Genomic DNA, 22,993 nt, shown 5'->3' with positions numbered 1-22,993 from the left:
CCAAACACTGAAAAGATCACAGTTTTCAGGAAGGATATACTTTAATCCTCTTATTTCCTCCTAGAGTTACGATTCTGTGCACATAAGTAACTTAAAATTAACTCCTTGTACAAGACCATATGTAGTGTGGCTAATGTAAACCAGTTAAATCTACCTACCCAGTAGGCCCTCAGTTCCTGATTTGAAATAATAGCATTGTAAAGGAGAGTGGGAAGCAAAAGGAGGCAGTAAGGTCAAGGAAATACCAAGGGAAGATAACTCTGGTTTTGCAAATGGGTTTTCACTCTTCTGTATATTCTCTGAGCCATGTTTTGGCAGGAAAAGAATAAACTGCTCCCCTGCCTGCTCCTGGCACTGTATTTGCATGGAGCCCTGGGGTGTGCAGCATTCAACCAGCTTCATCCTTCAGCCCAAAAGAGATAGTGTGAATACTTCTGCAAAAAAGGTGATCATCATTGAATAACACTAGTTATGGACGCCCCAGGGAGTGAAACACCTGAGACAGTCCTTTAGATGCTGAAGGGACATCACTCTCCAGCAGCTGAGGCTCAGCTTATAGGTCAAATCACTGCATAGTTGGGCGTGATTGTAGCCCACCCTCCATAAAATTTGGGAATATATTACACCTGTGTAACTTCTTATTTCAGTAGCTCTATTTGGAGTTTCCCTGCAGATATCCCAACTCCTTATTAGAAAGCCCCACTTCAGGAATGAAGCTTCAGGCTGAGCTGCAGGATAGGTCTGCTCAGTTGGGCAGCAAGGCTGGCATCAGAGTGTGCCCAGAGCAGGAGCAGTGATGGGGCTTGCTGCAGTTCAGGGTCCTTCTCCTGAGAGCCAGGGGCTGAGGTTAATTCTCCCACAGTGAGGATGTGCCTGGGGTGTGCAGTGTGAACCAGGGCTCCACGCTGCACAGCAGAGGCAGATGAAGATGACAATTAAATAAGCTGAGCATGATTAAAAATGTATCTCACCCACTCACAGTTTTCATGAATCTTTCAGAAGGTCTAAATCTGAGAAGGTAAATTAACTCCTTATCTGTTCGCACTTTAAGCTTTTTTAAAAGCAGGCCTGAAGTCTGGAATAAATTCAGCAGGCACAAGCTTTTAGCCTTACATGGGAAAATTGCCCTATTAGAACACTACGACTTTATCTGACTCTTTCCTTCTGCTTCCTCCCTGATGGGTAATGGAAGTCACACCCACTACTTAACTTTGACCTGGGTAACCCAGAAAAGCCTCAGTTCACTGTAAAAACGCCAAGTGATACATTTCTTTGTTAGAACATGTCTTGGGGCTCTTGTTGCATTCTTCTAAACATGTCAAGAAAAACTAACTGCATTGTTAACAGCTAAGAGAAAAGCACCAGGCATTAGCCATTCTTCTTCTGAATGGAAAAGAACAATTTCTGATGAAATATAGTTCCTGTTATATTCCTAGATTGCTTTACTGGATAGCTGCCCTGTGTTTCACCAGCCTCAGGCTGAAAGTAGGAACTATAAGAGAGAAATTCAGATACTCTTGAAAAGAATTAAAAGAAAATGTGAAAATTTGCACTAAAGGATTTTTTTTTTTAAATGGGGTCAATCAGTTTCTTAAATGTTTATTAAATGTTTACGCAATTAAACAAATTTGTTAAAAACCCAGTGTAAATTAAATTGAAACTTTACACTCTGAAAGGTATCAAAAAGAGATGCTCTGAACTTTAAGCATCATTTCCTTTCTCTTGAGCCAAACTGCTGTTAAAATTGGACATTTCAGCTTTGTTGGAAAAACAACTTTACCATTGGACTTGGCAATCAGTGTCTCAGCTAGAAATGCCATCACAAGAACGAGAAGCTGAAAGACACCCAGAGCAAGATCACGGCCAGCTGGAGCCCAGAGGTGAGGACCTGGTGGCATCAGTGTCTGCGGCTGTGGGACCGCATCTCCTGCCACCCCTGGGGGTGGCTGTGCGCACTGTGTGCTGCTCTGGAAAGCCAAAGGATGCATCTGCGATCAGCTACTCCCGCCTAGCAAGGGCTGCTGGCCCTAATACTGCTTTTGTAGCCCAGCATTGTATAGCAGAAAGGCTTCAATCTGCCCCCTTAATGCCTGTCAGAACGCACTATAGCTGCACTATAGCTGAAGTTTCCCCTAGTGCTGCAGCAAAACTAGAGCTATTTATAAGCTATCTTGTTTCCACATCGCACTTCTTCCTAGTAGGAGATACAAAGACACATATAGAAGGCAATTAAAGAAAATACAATAGATTGTGTTAACTAGTAGTAACTAAGAAGCCACCTTGATCCTTTTCTGCATCTAAGATATTCACCACATGACACTGAGGTCTCAGCTCACAAAGACTTTTCAATTTCGGATTAAACATGTTGCATTGTAAATAGCTCTGGTAACCCCCAGCAGCAGATTAGAGCTGAGGGTTATAGCAGAGGGACAACAGGAGGGGATATGCATTTGCACTGGGAGAAGGGATGCAAAGGAAAATCAGTATTTTCAAAAATGTTTTACCACCTTCCCATGTTTTTAGGACCTGGAAACTGCCTGACCACGGAGAAAGGGAGAAATTACATGGTCTGGCCGTTCCTGCAAAGCCTGACTGTACCTACTGGAGCACCATTTCTTGAGACATGACCAAAATCTAGGAAAAAATCCCATTCTGAGAGAGCCTTAACTGAACACCACACTGTAAGAATACATCTTAGCATAACTGGAGAAGTCAGGGCTGGGGAAGGACATGAAGTCACCCCAAAAGAACATACCAGAGGTGACAGTTTTTCATATGAAGAATATTTGCTTCCAACTTGCATGATTGCTTCTGAAAACACAGCTTCCTCCCTTTCAGGATTTTCTTTCAGAAACTTTTGTTAGTTTCTCTCCAGATTATTCCCATTTTGCCTTAGACACTATTTTTAGCTGCTTTTCTTTCAGCACATATTCTTGGAGAGTCTCTGCTATTTATGTGGTCTCCATTTCCCTCCTCTTGGCTTCTCTAGGGAGAAGCTCCATGAGGTCAGCTATTGAGAGCAGAGCTTGCATACTGTTCCTCCTTTTGTGTCCTTCACACAGCAAAGCCCATCACAGCACTTCTGAGGTCAACAACAGCAGTCTTTATCACCAGGAGGATAGATAATGGAGAAAAAACAAGCTAAGAAAAATCACACACTCCATTTCCTCAGTGTTTGCAAGTCCATCCTGAGGCTGGGCTGGGCAAAGTCTGATGGTTTGGACACATGAATAGAGATGCAAAGCTGAAGGTTAAACATGCAGCAAGTACAGAGGCAGCTGGGTACAGCTGAGCAATAAACAGCATGAGCAAATTGCTGCAATTTGTCTGGGGCAGATCTGACACTAAGACATGAAGTTACCTCTTTGTTAGGGTAACACAGTTTTAAAAAAATGGAAGTTGTTAACTCATCGTGTCCATCACTGGCCAACACTATGGTAGCTGTACATATGCTGTTTGAGCTGATATCTTAAGGATTAATTTTATAACTTTGGCACAGATATTGTGGGACACCATTACCAACAACCCAAAATACATGCGCCTAAATAATGTTACCATCCCAAGACACAGATCCACGAGTGGGTAAGTGCCCTGTGTCAGCCTTCTTCCACATATGGGAACAGTGTCAATGCATTAAATCATTTCTACACTGGTAAAGTCACATGAATGAAGGAAGGCCTGTCTTCTTTAACTACACCCATACAAAAGCCTGTTTTTATGAAACATAAAGAGTTTAATATTGTTGAGGCTCCAGCCTTTCTTCCAAATGTGGTTAATTTTTTTAAATTAGTCTAACTTCTTTGGTGGATGGAAGTGAGTCGCATGCATGCACACACACACACGACATCTCACAAACATAAGTAAATCAGCTGGAGATAGAGGTTAAAACACATTCAAGGTATGAATGTTAAGTAAGCTTTGACTTTGGTTTGTCATTTTTATCTTTGTAGTCTTCCTTGGCTTACAAGTAAATCTCTCCTCTACCCTGGAAAGATTCAACATACATAACCTTACCTTTTAAGAGCATCTTCTATATTGATCCCAAAAGTATGGCTCAAGCTAATGAGCTCAAGCCATAATCTGCTAGGTTAGCAAGAGCTCATAGAGAGCCAACATATGGATGCACTTCTGAGCACATTAACAGCTGTAGTGTAGCAGCTAAGTCCATTACACTGAGCAGTGGAGATGGTCATACTCTTCACTTGTTGCCAATATGGCAATAATTAGGGCTGCTGCATGGTTCAATAGACAAAGAACTGGTGGACCAAATTAATTCCAGGAGTAATTCAAGGAAGACAGAGGGGTTAAACCAGGAGTCATGGCCCACTCTTTTCCTCTTCTTTAAACACTTGCTTGAAAATATTAGTTATTTGCAGGCCAAAGTCTAGGCTACTAAATGGTGATTAGACAGCTGCAAGGGAAATAATTACCTGATTACAAGATTATTAATTAGTATGATGTCAAGATACGATTATACTGGTATCTAGGGAATACACTGCATTTCTTCTTTGCTTCTTACAAGATGAGGATGGCAGCACAAAGCACTTCTGCCCTAAATCCCTACAGAAATGAAGAGCGAAAGAGCACAGACAGCAACACTCAGTACCCAGGGATTTAATGAAGCTCAAAATATGCAGGGCAGATTGACACAGCCCAGTCCTGTCACAGTATGTCCAAAATACAAAAGGAAACAGCTTCACAAAGAGCAAGTACCAAGTGAGGTCCTACCTGCACCACCCCTGACAACATGCTTGCAACCTTACAGTGGGAGAGGAGCAGTCTTTTGCCACTGGTGCACAGCAGTGTAGGCACCACAATTCATGCCCATCAGCCCCAAATTGAGCTTTGCAAATTTTTATAAATGCTTGCAGGGACTGGAGGGTAACACACATGCACCTCTGGGCCCTGAGACACCAGGAAAGGTCAGGAAGGCTGATATGCTAGGGAGAGGCAAGATTTCCAACACTAACTCCTTCTAGCAGAATACAGCCTGACCTAATTAGAACACGCCTGTTTGTACATGGATGCAGCAAACATCTAATGCTGCCTGCCCTTGACTGCTTTTATAAAGTATATTTGACACCTACTAATCTTGCTAGGCCAGTAGCTTCATAAACCAGTGTAGGTAAGCAAGAGAGGCATTGGCATTCAGCACTATCACAACCAGAGCTTTGATCTTTTCCCCTGCTGAGGCTAGAGAGTCCTGCTTTGCACTCTGCCTTTCATTTGGGCAGGCTCTGCAGACAGAGGAACAAGGAAAGACATGATTAGCTTGTGAAATTTAGCATGCAATTCCACCTACATGGACATCTACCATGACCTCAGTGTAGTCACCTGGCTTCTGTGGAAACCAATCTGACTCTGCCACCTATCTGGGCCTTATCACTGAACAGCTCAATTTATCTTCTTCAAACTTGGAATGAATAAGTTTTCTAACTCCCAGAGAAGCAGTGACATGAATTCATTAGAGCCTACAAAGCACATGGATAGCACAGTAATGGAGTGAGCACTGCAGATTGTTTTAATGCTAATTCCTTCATCTACATCTGTGGCTGACTCCAAGAATTTAACAGATATATGGTATGCAGAGAAATCTATCAGAAGTGCCAAGCCTCTGTATCAAGTTTGCAGATCATTTCCACATCTGCAGGACCACCCTACACTTGTCCCTCCAGGGTAACAGAGAGCAGCTTGCTGTGAGATGGTGGTGACCGACAGCCTCAGTGCACAGAGCCTGTGAACTATGCTTTTTTGCACATCTTCTGCACCAGTCTTAGGGGGAAGCAACTGGGGTGGCAAGCCCTTTAAAAATCCTCTAGTGACAAGGACTTACCCAACTCCCTGGGACAGAGGTGTGGGCAAGTCTTTCACCAGTGTCTTCCTCCTCCTGTATGTAAATGCCACTAACACTTCTCAAATTCAAACCATTGTGCTGGGCCATGTTCTGTCAAACTCGTAATTCCAGATGAACCAAAGTGCTCAGGTGACAAGCCCCTTTGGACAAGTCCCTGTGCATACTTGTGACCCCCAGGCCTCCTGGCCATCACCTCCCTGGGAACACTTATTGCAGCCCGGGCACTGAGTGTACTGCATTGAACTTTGCCTCTGTGTCACCCCTTAGCTAGACAGCTCCCAATTAACAACTTTCTGTGAGCCCAACAGGCTCTAGACAGTATTTTCAAATGTGACCACTGTGAAAGGAAAAAAAAAATAGGTCAAGAGGATTATGCAGGGTGACTAATGATTGCTGCATGCTGGGCTGAGATGTGAAGTCTGGCTGTGTTTTCAAAGGTGCATAATAATATGTCCTTGTCTGACCTGTGGTGCTGTTGACACTTTTCCTGAGTTGATGCCTTCTCACAGATCCCCATTAGACTGGAAGCTTGAATGGCCACTGTGAATGATGCCAGTGGAGTGGAAGGGCTATCAAACTTTGCAGAACTCCCATTTAAGTTTCACTTGATTTCTTAAAAGCAAGGCAGCAGAGGCAATTATTTAACTGTCAAGCCCTTTTGGACTTGTTTGCTGAGGGATGTGGCTGCTGTTCTCAGGCTGTGGGGCACGTGTTAATTCATCAGCAGTTCCCTGGAGGTGGTCAACGGATAGGAGGAGGAGGGGGCTATTCTGCTCAGCACAGCTGGCACTTAAAGTGAGGGGGATGTGCCCTGCCAGCCAGCTTGCCATCCATATAGCCAGAACTAATAGTTTTATCCTTAGTTTACGGAAAGGGGAGGGCAACATGGCATGGTTCAGATGCCCTGCCCAAAAAGCACAGGAGCTGTTTTCTCTCCTAGTCCTGTGTTTAGCATTAGAGTCCCTTCAAGTACAACTTACATCAACAGGGAAGTTAGAATTAATTTTTATTATTTTACAAATGTTCATTAGCCACATATTTATATCTGTCTCTCCATCTTGGTCACAGAAATATGTCCCTTTCTAGCTACAGAAATTGGAAGAGAAGGCTCAACCATAGTTGAGCCAAACCTATAGTTCGCCACAGGAATTCCAGAGCACCAAGTGATGCAGCAGCCTCAGAGAGTCACAGAAAACAGTCTTTTGTTTCTATTACAGTCTCTTCATGGATAAGAGTATAAATATAACCACAGAGAAGTCTCCTCGACAAATGCAGACTTGCCAGGAAAAACATAACCTCTGGTTCAGCTTAACCGTGAGGAAGACCTGAAAGACATTTAATCTCAGACAGCAGGGGCTAGCCCTTGCATATGGGCTGTTGGCAGCCTGGCAAAAGCTGGGTGTGATGATGCTAGACTGGATGGTGCCAGGCCCTAGACATGGAGCAGGGAACAGCAGGTGCAGATCTGTTGTAGGAGGCAAGAGACTTTCAATTCACATTACATTTTTTTTCAGAATGCTGCAGGGAAACTCCCAGCTTTAGGAGAAACATACAGATGTTCAATAAAGCTCATGAGTCCAGGACAAATTGTGACAATATTAGCACTATGAAGACCTTTCTGAGGTGCCATCACACTGATTTTCTACTGCTTTTGGGCAACGTTGGCATTTATACAAGGAATGGGGGAGTGCAACACGTACGTACATCCCATAGTTGTCTTTGAAATAAGATTAGTTTTAATTCCCAGGCAATTCTACACTGACAGAAGAACAGAAATCCCTTGCTAAAGCAAGAGCAATCCTCTGACTGAAAGGCACAGCCCAGATAAGGCCTTTCAGTGATGTCCCACTAAGGCATGGTGAACTTCAGGCTCGAGAGGGCCTGGGCTCTCTACTTAACTTCCCAACATACCCACACCAAATTTAACAGAGGATCAATTTCTGCCCCATCGTTGGGTGTCTGCGATCACAGGCTGAGAAGAATAGTTTTGCACAAGCTCCTTGAATCAGATCAACCCAAAAGTGACAAGAATACTTTTCTTGCTTTTTAAAGAAAAGCCTGCCAGAGCCAACAGACTGCTTGTTCCGTAAGTCAATTTCTTTCCCAAGTGTAGAATCTCCAGTTGCTCATCCCCTGTCTTTCATCCTATTTAAATAGTGATATGAAGTAATCAGCAGTACTGTCAGTGACCCTGGTGCTGCACAGATAGTTCTGAATATACAATAAGAAGGAAACAAAGCCAATGAAGAAGATTTCTGCCCTGCAGCTGCATCAAGACTAGTAGCAAAGGCTGAAAACACCCATGCAAAACCAAGACACCCTGTGACTGCAGGGCAAGCCTAGCTAGGGGCCTGCAGTGCCCCAAGTCCTGTAAAGAACAAGCCATGGAAGGGCCCCTCTCTGTGCTAAATGTGAGGTGGGTTTCTCTACCATTTCAGCAGGGAGTAAACTACCTCCAGTTACCCTTTCACATTCTATTTCCGTAACCTCATCAAATTAAAATACTGACCTACTCTTTAAACACTGATCCTTGACACTCACCTCTCCTGTCTAATTAATCATGTTCAATACGGAACTGTTTAGATGTCATAAGAAAATAGGTCATATGAGGCAGTGAGCTGTCAGCAGGGGGGAAGCTTTGGGACCTCACGTCATCTAAGAAGCAGTTACAGATGGTGAATTACCTCAGGAAACAGAAACGAGTGTGGTCCATGTGGTTCTTGTAACCCACTGGCTCTGGTAGAAATGGCAGGAGTGTGAAGGCAGCTCCAGCCTACCAGAAAGTGGAAGGTGGGGAAAGGATGTTGTGCCTCCCCTGAGTGGACCTGCACAAGTCAGTCCCAGGGAGCTGTGCTAACAGAGATGAGCCAAGAGGAAGTAAGGGAGGGTGTCCTAAGGCAATTTGAGCTGGAGAGCCCTTCCTCTCTTGAGCATCAGTTCCTTCATAAGAAAGAAGATACAACACACAAAGGCAAGTCTATACAGAATGCAAGTATCTAAGTCAAACTCAATATGAATGTGTGGTACAGTAAATATTGATGTATTCCTAATAGTGATGGCTTCTTCCCTTTCCCATCTCTTCCTTCTAAAATGAAGTGATCCTGTCCTCCCAGGGGAGAGGCGAAGGAAGAGCCCCACAAAAGCCCCCACTATAGAAATGCAATCAAGAGAGACTGTCTTATCCTGTAATCTGATGAGACTACATACAAGCCAGAGCAGAAGGATGTCACTCAGCAGAACAGCAAGTAATGCCCTGGCCCTAAGTCAGACAACATTTGACAATTTTGCTTATGGGGAAAAAAGTAGTTTTCAATCACTGCAGAGAAAGTGCTCTGTGACTTTCCCCAGCCCCAGAACTTTGCTTCATGAAGCACATGGGTCAGTGTTATTCAGTACATTTCACTGCTAACACTTTTCTTTATAAACCAGCAGGGTATCAGTCACTCTTGGCAGGGCATCTTCTGTAGCATCAGAGAACAAATTCTTTCCCCTTTGATTTGAGTACCATAACATGACACAGGATGTCTCCTGATAGTAAAGTTTTGTCATGGTGCAGTAATCTGAGAAGTCTTACTCAGAATTTATAGGCAAGGAATTGCACTAGGCAACAGGTGAACTCGGAATTTACTGCACAAAACTCCCTTTCATAATTCCCCTGTAATATCTCACTGTTGGCTTGGCAATGAGACAAAAAGAAAGATTTTAAGTGAAGTTTCAAAATACGGCAGAAATAGTAATCCAGTGATTTACTCTCATTTAACTGACAGCTTCCCAGATGAGAAACATGTGCAGCTAGATAACCCTGCAAAGAGTGATTCTCAAGGGGATGGTTGTTGATCCTTGTGTTGAGGAGTTCTGAGGTAAACAAATATTTATGAAACGCAATATTTCTCTATTAGTCTCACAAAATACTGTGCATTACTGATTTCTTTTAAAAATTGAAATTGTACAATGCACTGGGAGAAAATTTGGTTGAACACACTGCCATAAGAACTCATCTATGAAACATTCAAAGACGTGTAACAAAAAACCAATGGAGCAAAGATCCCAAGAAATACACTAGTCTAAAATACCAAGATTTATGAAAGACCTTTTAGAGATCTAGAATGACAAGGCACTTTAAGTTCTGAAACTCCAAAAACAAGGTTTACAAGATGGGAAAAACACCATAAGTTCATTTATTTCATGCTCTTATGTTGATTTTCATAATCTAAGAATCTGACCAACAGTTCTTAGCAGTTCCTCAGTGGCCCCCCGTGTTCTGGATAGGTTCCCATCTCCCATACTCTACTATGAGCATGCCTTAGGGCATTGCCAGCATATGGTCCATCTCCTGATGGAAGACACATGTCCCAGTTACCCCAACAAATCTTCCTCAATGACAATAGCTTTCAAGGACACAGAAATGAAAAACTCATTGGAGCAACAAACGGCATTAATTTTTTCAACACACACATGTCAGTAATAAATGCCAAACAGTTACCAACATAGGAAACTTCTTGTGGAGAATATATAAAAATACTTGAGGTTTTGTCTATTACTCTGTCTGTGACCAAAACAAGCCAAATATGTCCCCTCTGCTGCTGGAAGAAGGTGGTAATGTATTCAGTATGTGGAAATTGAGAAATCCCCCTCATTTTCAATGAGGCTTTGTACTCAGATTTACAAATACATTTCTACCATGGGCAAGAAAGTGTACCTAAGTATTGCACTATTCTGTACAAATGGCTGGCCAAAAGTCTGAAATATAGTTACACCATTGGGATGTATCTCTTGAAGGATGCAGAGCCTGCAAACTTTCTCTCCTCCACTCATTACCCTGCTTTGGCTCTATGTGGTGCTGTATAAACATACTGAGAAAGCCTTTGCCCCAGACACTGCTGCGTGACCGGAGACTTTTGTAGAAAGACAACAAATGAACAGGAGTCACACTGGGGATGTCTGGATGTCTCCTTGCAAGCTCTCAGGCTGCACAGCTAAGAACAAATTGAAGTCCCCCGCAAAACCAAGTTGTTTGTTATCACAGTCATATTAACAAAGGTTGGCAAAAGCTCCAAGGAATCACCCTTTTTTTGATATGCCTTTTTGCTGTGTCTACTTTATCCCTTTCCAAACACCTCCTGGTCGTCATGGTTTGAGATGAGGCTGCCAGGTTCACACTGTCAGCCCAAAATGCTCATCAGCATCTGTGTCAACTCTGTATCAACATTGCAATGGCTCCATTATTATTCCAATTTAACCTTCCTAGTAGCTGATCATAATGCCAAGTACCAAAACTAGCCTGGGATCCAGTGTACACATCTACCTGAACAGGCTACTGTCCTGGTTTGAGCCTATTATTCCCCAACTGATTTGTCAACTGGGTAATTACAATAACAGTCTGGGTAAAAAGGTGAGCCAAATAGCAAAACTTGTAATTAACAAAGCCTCTCATGGGCCTAATTAATCTTGCCTGAATTTATGTAAACTTAGAAATGTAACAGATGACAGTTTATTTCCTATTTCTCATCTGTTCAGACCATAGCTCTTGGATTGTATCACTCTACTCCCAAACACTGCCCTGCTGGCAGCAACCCCAGGACCTGCTGGCACTGCCCCAGCATACACAGCTCCGAAACCAGTCCAGCCTCTGCAAGGACCATGTGGAATGGGAAGAAATGATGTCTCTCTTCCTCTGAGCTAAGCATGAACTTCAGCAGCCTCTTCTTGGCACACCATTGTTCAACAGAAGCTGAAATTCTCTGCATCCTTATTCTAGACAGGGCCTCTGTGTCCCTGATTGGAAGAAGGTCAAATAGCCTGTATCTCTTCTTAATTTGTAATCGCAATTTTATGCTGTTATTTCAGCTGCTGGAGGCAGTGTAGCAAAAATCCCTCAGGAGTAATTCCTAGATACTCTCTTGTAGGCTGGCCTACTTTTTCTTCCTGTTCAGGAATTGCTTATCACAGCCCAGATGTGTGACAGTACTGGAAAAGCCTGCCTGCACCCGGACTAATGCATTCTCTATTGCACCATGTAAAAAAAAAAAAAGGAAGATAATCACATTTTGATTCTTCTCCAGCTTCTAAAAATAGACAAAATAACCAAGATCTAATTTTTAGCTGAGTCCAGCTGAGTGCAATGATTTAATTTTAAACAGTTCAGTTGCCTCTGAGAGAGGACAGCGCCACAACTCCCCCCCCCTGCTGCAGCACTTCCCACTGTGCAAGGCAAGTCCCAGTACTGCTGGGAAAACCTGGTGGGGGGAGACACTTGAAAAAGTCCATGTAGTTTTGTGGGGATTTTGGATATTGCAAGGGCTGGATGTGAAAGGAAAGAAGAAAGAAGTGGGAAAGGTATCCTAGAGCTTTCATAACTAAGAAAAGCAAGTTCATGAATTGCATGGGTCTCTTGGGTGACAATTCTTAAAGCTACTGAAATCATGTATTTCAACCCTAAAATATTGTGGGCAGTCTCGTGGCAGCTGCGTGACTGAAATTATTCCTGTAAGATTTCATCTATGGAGGAATTTTCTTAGGTAAGTAGGAAAATTCCTAGCAGCGTGAGCAGCTCTTGTTTTGAAAAATGAGAAAAGCTGCCTCTGAAAAAACACATTGCTCTTGGTTTGGTCGGAGAGGCTAGAAGACAGAAAAGAAGCAGTCAGATCCTTTCAGTTTGCTTATGCAATGAGGGATTTTGCTGGTTTTGTTTAGCTAGAAAATCTGTTTGGTTGACTTTCTCTCTACAGTTCTGTAATACTCTGGAATGTTGGCTTTATCAACCAGCTTTTGTAGGTCTTACAGAAGTTTCTTCTGATTAAAACAAACAAAAAGGATAAACTTACTTAAATTAATGCTTTTTACTTAAAAAAAATAATCCTATATTTCAATTTCACTGCCTTCCCACTGAAAATATTTCAAAAAGAACACTCTGGGTCCCAAAATCTTCCATAAATTCAGCACAAATTTATCCAAGCAGATATATCCAAGAAAAGATATGAAGCAGAATAGGAAAAAAAACAACAAACAAAAAACCAAATTGAATAAAGAGGTAGTTTCAAGTTTATGAACTGTATGAATGGGAGGGCAACGATACCTTCATCTTGTCACACAAGACCATGTATCAGAGTCAAGTCCACCTCTGATGGAACAGCTGTATTTCTTTCATGGGAGCACAGTACACAGTGGGTGCTGTCATAACATTTCTTCTCCTTATGTTGCTCAGAATGCTGTTTTCAAGACACACCACTAATTACAGTGGATAGATTTTCAGTTCAGCAAACAAAGGGCAAAAAGAACTAAACCACAAAGCCATACTTACCTGAAGGATTAAATCAATAGCAATTCGACTTCCTCAATACAAAGGGAACAACTTTAAGCTTTCAGTCATTTCACAGCCCCTACCCAAGACTGAGCCACTGCCTAAATTGGTTTATCCATGGAGAGAAAAAAACAGAAGGAATATTTTGCCATGGCAACTGACAATTCCTGAAAAGCCACCCCCAAAACTGTGCTCAGTCAGAAAATCAGCAGATTAAAAGCTTGAAGATAATGCCTCAGAAAGAAAAAAAAGGAATGACAGAAACTATCTATCAAGAAGAGGTTCTGTCAAAGAGGTTGATGTCAGGCTTTCAAATGGTAAAGCTTTTGAATGCTACACAAAACACTGCCTGTCCCACAGATTAGAAATAAATACTCAAAAAAGAGTCACAGATAACTGTAAGTGGATGGGTGACTTTTCTATAGATGTTTGGAAAGACACTATGTCTGGAACTTCATCTCTCTCACCGAGTCACAGCAAGGATGGCTGAACTGGCAGTCCCACTTTCACCTGTTCCAAACCACCCAGCCAAATGTAGCCCTAAGAAATTGTAAAATTTGACTCAGAAAAGTCCCTGTGGGAAGTGAATAATGTTTGGTCCTTTGTTGAATTAAGCTTCTATTACAGGAGGCCAGTAGCTCAGCTGCAAGAGCAGGTGCTTTAAACCAGCAAACTGGCAGAATTCATGCAAAACCACTGACATACACAAATACAGCTCAGCTTCTAACTGCAGAAAGATGGCACGATCTGTCTAGGACATTAGGGAAAAGTTCTTTACTATGAGCATGGTGGATCACTGGAACAGGTTGCCTAGAGAGGTGGTGGGGGTCCCATCCCTGGAGCCATTCAAGGTCAGGCTTGATGGGGCTCTGAGCAATCTGCTCTAGTTGGAGATGTCCCTGCTTATTGTAGGAGAGTGGGACTAGATGACCTTTAGAGATCCATTCCAACCCAAGACATATGATTCTATGATTCTAAATGCTACTGCACTGACATTCTCCAGTCTGAGGGCTATGGAAACTCAAGCAACATCTCTTTCAGGTCACCCCCCAGCCCTGAGCAGTCTCCTGCTGGCCTCAGACAGTGGGATTGCATTTGGAGGGTTGTGGCAAGAACTGATTGGGAAAACATTTCTCCCAGCCTCAGAGCTCTTAGATTTCAAATTATTTTCTTGGCCCTGCTCAGGATGAGGTCAAACCCTCAGATTTCTCTCAAAAGAAAACAAAAAACACGTTATGAGAAAGAGAAGAAATATTTTTTCTTCTTTTGTAATGTTGGCTTCTCTTGTAGTATTTTATGTCGGTTTTATACAACAACTGAGCGAAAACAAGTCAAGGAAAAAATATTGTCCCTTTAAAAATATCAGTGTGCAATGTTCCCCCCAAATCAAAAACTCAAACTGGTTTTGAAAAAGAAAATAATCCTTAATCTCTTTTTATGGCTGTTTTTGGAGGAGTCAGCATTTACTTTGTTGGAAGATGCCTACCCTACCCTAAGTGCAGAACTGCTTGTTCTCTGTACAGCAGTTTCTCAGGACAGCACTTTGTAATCAGCCTGAGCTGCCAGAGGGGCACAGTATTTTTATGCAGATGTTTTCTACCAAGGACACTTATTTTTGCATGTATGCACAAACATAAAAAAAATTATTTCAGAATATTGCCAGGTGAGAGCAGGCAACTTCCATGTAAATTGCTCCCAAACGGGGACACGCTGTGCTCTTCATTGCTCTTGGTAATTGTTCACTGGGTGTTTCTCAGCAGTTGTAGTTAATAATTGCTTTCTGACGCTTGGAAAAAAAAAATAGGAAAAAATGAATTGCTGAGAGTGTTGCTCTTTAGAGGTTACAATAAACTTCTCATCAGTGCCTGTGTATAATCCTGCCTAGTCCTACCTAGGAAAAGGGACTTTTTTCTTTTTGAACCTGCATGGCTGAGATTTATCCAGCTTTTCTTCCCTCTCTTCCAGTGATGGATTCAGGCAACAATCACCTCAGGGAAAACACACGGTGTTGACCTAACTCCTACTAGGGTCTAAGAAGTCTTTCTATTGATTTCATCGGGGCCTGGGATCAATCCTTAGGCTGAGCCTCCCAAAAGGCCATCCCTGGAGATGTTCAGTGAACTCATTTCCCAGAGGATACAGCAGAAGCTGAGGGGAAGGAGAATCTAACAGATTTAGGAGCTCCAAATATAAACCAGACTTCTAGATTTGACCAGGGAAACCAGGGAACCTTCTGCTTCCCAAGAGAGGCTCAAGCCAGAACATTCTCCAGTTGCAGAACTGGGGGACATGCATGTCCCAGATTTTGACTGTTGCAGGACTGAAGATGCAGCCTCTCTTCCAGCTTCTTGAGGAAAGAAGCCAGGATGAGCAACTCATATGACAGCGTGGGTTCCACAGCAATAGCAGGATGGGAGTGCCCACCAGCAGCTTGGGAAGGGAGGCACTTTGCAAATGTGGCCTGTGCTGATCACTGTGCAGCACAGACACCCCAAGAGTATCAAGCACAGGGAGGGAAATTCTTACACATGATGCAGACACTGATCATCTGCAGGGCTGAAAGCACAGTGGGAGCCAAGACTGACAGAGCATGGGTGGTGGAGAAAACTGGAGGCTGGTAAGAAACAGGAAAAAAAAAAAAGCTTCAGTTTGTTGTGTTTGATGTTGCTTCTCCTTATCACACAGGCTGTTTTTTCCTCAGTGCTATTGGTTGGAAGGTAGTTCCAACTTAATGTCTTAGCTGCTTTGTCTCTGCTAAGATACTTAGCTAAGATGCTTTGTCTCTGGTAATGTTATCACAGAAAGCATGAGAAAGATGTATTTTGCATTAACAAGTAGGAAACACCAGAATTTTTGGTATTTTGCATCTCATAAATGCTGTGTTTTGAAGCAATGGCTCCACCTTGACCATCAAATGGCCAGTGTTCTTGGGCAAAGTAATTGACCTCATTTGTCAGGAGGATCTTCTTGATACTGTTGTTCCTAATATTATACCCAGGTGTTCCCCTCAGTGGGGAAAAAATTAAAAAAAGTACAGCTTTATATAAGGTGGAAACAACCAGAAGAAAAGAACCTAGTTTGAGTTCATTAAAATATTCTATGCTTTCTTGGGCTTTTCTTTTTCATAAATAGCACAAGACAGCACAATCAGAGATAATAACTGCAATTCCAAGCTAACAAAGGAGACCTATACAAATGGCCCTTCACCTTTCCTCAGATCAGCCGTGTCTCAGAATGCTACACACATCTACAGCCTAATGAAAAACCCTTTTGGACCACAGTCTTTCTCCAGTGCAGAAAGCCCCCCTCTGTTCTGACACAGGTCTTAGCAGAAATCCTCAAGCAGCTAGTGGGGAAAAAAAAAACTTATTTCAGAAGCCAATGGGGGACCTCTAATTGCTACTGAAAATATTTTCAAAGTAGCAGATCAGGTAGTAGCCCCAGCTCCATCCCAGAGGCAAACACAATTTATTTGTCATGTTTCAAAAATTTTTCTGCTGTTCATAGAGTGTAATTAATCACTTGGCAGGCAGGAGAACACACACAGACTGAAAAGGCAGCTCATCCTCTGACACGCCACAATCATCCTGTACCTTGTCAAGAGGCAGATTCAGTCTCTTATTTACAGGTCAGTGCAGCAAAATAAAATAAATAAAAAAAAAAGGAAAGCAGCAACTCAATACAGCAAAAACTAATAAGAAGCAAACAGCCTTGTTCAAAACAAGGACCCTGCTACTACTGTATCTCACAACACGCTCTTCCATGGGGTTTGCTTGTATAGCATTTGGGCATTGTTTTCAGATGAAAAGGCAGTTATATGTAAAATTAGTCTATCCCTTCACAAGCAGCTACTCAAGTAGGTACCCTGCTACCTAGTTGTGAGAGGCTCCAATATCTGCAATTCAGCCTCTGCTTCTGTCATCTATCCAGGTGATCTTGATTCAGGCTTCCTTCAAATCTGAACAGCCAAAATACGGCAAGTGAGGAGCTGAAAAAGCCAGCGCCTGTTGCTGATTCCCCTTCCCCAAACTTAGAGGCTGAGACAGAAGAGCACCTAGACGCAGATCACTGCTTCTCAGGGCCTGCAATGCAAATCTTGGCCAGGGAGCTGCAGATGCAGCTAGTCTAATTCCCTCTGAGTCCTGTGGCTAGTGCTTCCAGCTGGCTAGGTGCCTGAGAAGGCCCAGGGCCAGCCATTTGGAAATACTAGACACATACACTTTGCTTTGTTTGAGCTGGCTGAATCTGGGTCTGGGTTTTCAAACACATACTTCAGCTGTGAACTTACTGTTGGTTACCATCTCCAAAAGGCTATCTGAGGGTTCTGAAGTGCTACCAGATGCTTGCCACAAAGCAAATCCTGCACACTGGAGTAGGGTGAGTGTCCCTTCAAACTGGAGCCAAAACAAAAGCTGAGGCCATAGCAGTAAATGCTGAGAAAGTAGCTGCTGGCAAATTCATAGTATTTCTATTACCTCTTTAGAGGCCGTAAGAGATAGAAATTATACTAATAACCAGCACTTGACTGAAGCAGTGTCTCAAATAGAGCACAACACAGACCTTAACCAAACCAACAGACTCTTAACTGACAGAAGGGGAAGGTTTATTTGTAGGTCCCGGAGCACAGAGGCTCTGTAACTCTTAACTCCTTACTGCAATCTCATCCTTCTAAGTTTTTTTTGGACCAGTTTCCTCTGTATGTGCTAACACACTCTATGAAGCCTGACTCAATGCTGATGGAAGTCAGTGGGAATTTCCCACTATTCTGAGAGTTCTGTAGTAACCAAGTGCTGCTCTTTGCTTTCTGTGTATTATACCTTAACAGACTTGAGCTCAAAGGAAGAGCTCTCCATTCACCTGAAACATCACTCACACAGCATCTCATTATAGAACATTAGAAACTTTCTATGGAATGGTCTTTGCATTTTAAGTTGCATGTACAATATATCCATTTTGGGTAAAGTTTTTGGACATTTAAAAAAAAAAAAAAGCTTGTCAGCTTTTGTTCTTGTTTACACTGAAGGAAAAAAAAGTAAAAGCAGATCATATAGAAAATGTCAAATGAAATGCCCCAAGCTCCTGGTATCAGGAAATTTTATGTATCAATTTAAATTAATTGCATTCAGTTGGTTACAATTAAAGGCTGGAGGTTGGGCAGTTTCTTATTCCCCATTTGACTCAACACACACAAACAGCTGGACCAGTTCAGCACCTTACCATGGCTCCTACCACTTCATCCCACTTCTTGGCATTACCTTCACATCTTTAGGTTTCTGGCTTTGGAAAGCTACAATCGAGGGAGTGGGCACTTGGGAGGGGAAATAAAAGTGAAAGCAGGGGACAAGTGAAATAATGTGTCAAGGATAGATCTCCTTCTCCTCTCAAATCACATTGTGAATACAGAGACAGCATAACAATGAACCAGCTCAGTACCTGCCTTCGTGCAAGTAAAACCCCTTGGGTGGAATAAGAAAGATACATTCCCTTTTAAAGTATCACTTTGTGCCATCTCAGCAGCTCTATCCTTCTGCTGCCTGAGAATTTGACTGCACCTGAGAATTGCACAGACATGCAATGGGGATGATGTGATGTAGGGTAGGTAGGGTAGGTAACTACCATTTGTGCCACTGGAACTGCCTATAAACTTGATCAAATCACCAGAATTCACACTGAACAAGGTATGGGAGATGCAAGAAGAGCTCGTATGTTTTCAGTATGTGCTTCCTTGGGAACAGGGAACAAATCTCATAAGTGGTGATAACCTCAAATCCACTCAGGCCTCCGTTCTCCTCTGTCCTGAAAACTGCCATAGCAGAGGATCCTTAAAGCAAGTTCAGAGCCAGTTCACAGGCCTTTCCCAGTCTTTGGCTGACATCTAGCGAACAGCTTCTACATTGCAGCTGCATGTCCTGGAGATTGTAAACGAAACTACCCCCTCTGGAGGGCAGCTGAGCAGAGGAGCTGTGGGAAAACCATGGGATGTACACTTACGTGCAAGGTTTCCTGCCCTCTCCCCACCATGATCGCTTATCTGTCCTGTGGGCAGGTGGGGAAGAACCTTTTTCTGCTCAGAGGCTGCATAAATAACTGCACTGGCCCAGTTAAAGAGGACAAACACAGCTGCTGGACTCCACTGCAATGGTGCCACTCCTGCAGGGACCATACGAGGTGGCTGGTGGACATAAGAAGTCCTACCCAGGAGTGATCAGCAAGGCTTCCAGCACAGCACTGCCAGATCAACTCTTTCTGACCAGGAAGGGTCACCCTCTGCCACCTTCCTCTCTCAGAAGCACAAATCCAGAACTTACCATCTGGTATCAGAATTTGCAACTGCAACTCCCACCCTCAGGCTCTCCTGGTGGATGGTTGGCAGGGGTGGTGCAGTCAGCAGCCATCTCACAGCATGTCTTCAAGCAGCACATCTTTGGGTGACAGTAGATATGAAATCCCAAAGGAATAAAGGCCCAGTGGCCATACCACCTGCCTTCAAAGTATCACAACAAGCCTGCAATGTCTGTGTAACAAATAGGGGAACATCTAGTGTTTGCAGAGCGCCTGCTTTTCATTTTATAGTCTAAATAATCTATTGCAAGACAGAGAGTTTGGTTTATGAGATCTATTAAGGTAACCAAGCAACATTTATGTCATCAGTTACAAAAAAGCAGGGTTTTAGAACCAAGCAGAGTGATGCTGGTATAAGTCTGCCACAGCCCAGGTACTAAAACCAGCCTGTCATTTTCAGCAAGCAAAAAGAGTTACCACCCAGATAACTCTTCCTTATTAAGAAAGTTCTTAATTAGTTAAGAGGACAAATTCTGTCCTCTTGTTAGTAGTCATGGAAGGCTCCTTCCATCTTGTGACAGACATCTTTTGCACTGAGGTATAAGAAATTTCTCTGTACTTTCTGTATGAACAGTGGAAATAATTTTGTAAAAGAGCTCTAAGTGGGGTAAAACCAGCATGCTTATCACAACTTTCCTCAATATGCAAATATTATTCTTACACTTCACCGCATGGGAAGGTAAAATGGTTTCCCTGCTGATTTCAGGATCACTTGCAGTCTCCTAACACCATTGACATACAGTCCTTATGTGAATGTACAACACTAACTGTACCTTTAATCTTAAGAATTTCTATGGGTGGAGGTGGTTAAAAACAAACCAAAATGAAGGAGAGACAAAGAGATGATTAAAGGAAACTAACACTGTCCTGCTTGTTAGCCTGAGCAGACACTGTCTAATTAAGGATACAGATGCAGACCTTTAATGATCTGAAACATGCTATGCCCACTACCCAAAATACTATCAAAGTCACCAAAGTTGTATTGGTTTTGCTTCCCAACAGCTGTTGAGTTCCTGTTTATTATCTGCAGAAGGTCTCTGAGGACTTGTTAACCTACAAATTTTGACTGATTTAATTAGATACAAATCAGTGCTCTCCACCCGTGTGGTCCCAGCCAGCTTGTATGCAACATCTCCCTTCAACTCAAGCAAATACCAAGGCATGTAAAAGCAACACCAAGTCCTAAACACCCTCACAACATTTTACAGCTACTCTGTGTTAGAAGCAGCTTAAACCAGACTTATGAACAGTCATGAATCAAGGAAGAATCAATAGATCAAGCAGAATAACAGCATTTACAATCACCCAATTACACATCACTCCAGAGGCTTCCTCAGTCCACTACCATGAGACAGAATTAGTGCTTCTCTTACCTGGTAATAGTAATCAACATACTGTGGCTCATAGAGTCGAGGCCCAGAGTTTTCAGGAGACAGGACATCTTTTAGTAACTCTTCACAGCCTGGCAAACAGAAATGAGAGCAAATGGTCAGGCAGGGAATTTATCTTCCCAGATATTGCATGGACAATGGAGAGAGAAGCACAGGTTTGTAGCTAATCTGTATGCACAAACCCTTGAAAGGTAACTCTGGGAGTTCAGCACAGCTCACATTCAGCACTTAAAGGAGTGCAATTACACTGATGTTGACTCTCAGCATGGACACACTACACTGCAATGAAACTGAAAGCTGAACACTGCTTGGCTTACATTGGTAAACTATTCTGCAAGATATAAATTCATTCCCAACCAACCCACAACTCTGAAATCAGTCACTGGATTTGCAGGCTTGGCGTAAGCCAGAGTTTGCTGCACATTGGAGCAGTGTCAGTGGAGCTGCTCTTTGGTCTAAGTTCTCCTTCAAAAAGAGCTCTGTAACATTTTTCCTAAGAGCAATAAGCTTTTTACTTCATCTACCCTTCGAACTTTAATGGTGTGTTAGACTCATTTATGGTTTCAGGCTGTATTTACTAAAATTCAGTTGAGTCTTAGAAAATTCTGAAGTACTTTTAAGAGTAACCAACTTCAGTTCACTAAACAGATATAGCTTATTTTACAACAGGAGAGCTCAGCTCTTCACACTTATGTGACAATCCTTCTCCCTAGAGCCATCCCAAGTACTGCTCCCATCAATAAGTTATTCTTAAAAGAATGGACAGATTCATCAAATCATCTCCAGCTATGATGTCCTGTTAAGTTGGAGATAGGAACCTAAATGGGTTCACTGACGTTTTATAGTGTGCTTTACTGAAATTCCTGAGCTGTTGCAACTATTCTGGTCTTAGTTATTGGGATATATTACAAATACTGGTGTCTGGCAAATAAACTCTTTTTACATGACTGCAGCATATCCCTCTCCTACTCCAGACTGGAAATTCAAGGCAAAGCTGGTACAATACTCTTCTCAGAATAGGACTGCAAACTATGTTTTACAGATAGTTAAAAGAGAATGTTAAAACTCAGCACTCGTTTTGTAAGAAATTGTTTGGAGCATCTGAATGAACCTATAAAAGCAAACTAAAAAAAAATAATCAATTTAAACAGAAGGCCAGAAATACTATGCTTTGGAAAACTCTGTTTTGCAAAAAAAAAACAACAACCACATTAAATTTCATACTACATTGTTTTCACATTCTTTCACAGTCCAGATAACCTGTCACAGTCTGAGCTACCAGAGCAGCCAACTTCCCTTTTTGAACATTTTTTACAGCTTTGGGCAAATCTGTATTTTTGGGATTTTCATCAAAATTTCTAGGAGAAACTTACCTACTTTTTAACGTTTATCTGCTCACATAAAGATTGCTTCTAGAAGCTTTCCAGCCAGCTGCAGTAATTAGATGCCTAAAGATCAAGGGAAGCACAGAGATGGATATTTGAAGGCACATAATGGCCTGAGTTGCTATTTTGAAGATTCAAAGGCTGCTATTGCTGCAGGTGGGGTGGCATATAAATTCACATCTGTGCCTCTTCCACAGCATTAGTGAATATGAAGGAGCTCCTACAACTCTGTATTTTCAATTATCATAGCAGAGCATAACTTAAATGTCCTTAAAACTTCTACAAAATGAAGAAAAGACCCTCTTGGTCCAGGAGAAAAACAGGTTGCATTATTTCATCTGAAAAAAACAGTGATTCTGCTAAAGAACAAAGATCCATTATTGCAGAGAGACTCTGTGGTAACACAGCTCAGCCTCTCCCATTATGAAAGCCATTACCCTCCAGTTAGTACACAGTGGTCAATGTTGTTTTCATGGTTAAAACAAGCTGTAAAGTTGGAATATATTTGCCTTTATCTTCTAATTCTGTATTAATTTTTATTTATGCTGTATCCTGTCATCTCTGTGAGTTGCAACACCAAGGTCAGTAGGGGGAGCTCACCCTTTATTTGTTAGGGCTTGGGTTTTTTTTTTAGTGGAAAATCAAAGCAGAGGGACTATTGGAAAGACAGCAGAAATCTTAAAATAGAAGGACCAGGTCAGACTTAATTAGAGCCTGCTGA

At 42.3% G+C, this 22,993-nt stretch overlaps 1 protein-coding gene across 1 annotated transcript in view; it reads right to left on the bottom strand.

Moving 5' to 3' along the window:
* The window catches only part of RAB11FIP4 (RAB11 family interacting protein 4 (class II)), an 82,886-nt gene that overhangs the window by 45,447 nt on the left and 14,446 nt on the right, over positions 1-22,993 (bottom strand). The window contains exon 3 of the mRNA XM_010002774.1: positions 20,870-20,958. Coding sequence (XP_010001076.1) covers positions 20,870-20,958 — 89 coding nt within the window. The remainder of the gene's footprint in view (positions 1-20,869; positions 20,959-22,993) is intronic.

The sequence above is a fragment of the Chaetura pelagica genome, unplaced genomic scaffold (genome assembly GCF_000747805.2).
Source record: "Chaetura pelagica isolate M959 unplaced genomic scaffold, ChaPel_1.0 scaffold47, whole genome shotgun sequence".
Classification (NCBI taxonomy): domain Eukaryota; kingdom Metazoa; phylum Chordata; class Aves; order Apodiformes; family Apodidae; genus Chaetura; species Chaetura pelagica.
Note: the sequence above shows the minus strand (reverse complement) of the source record. Positions and strands in the feature narration are given on the sequence as shown.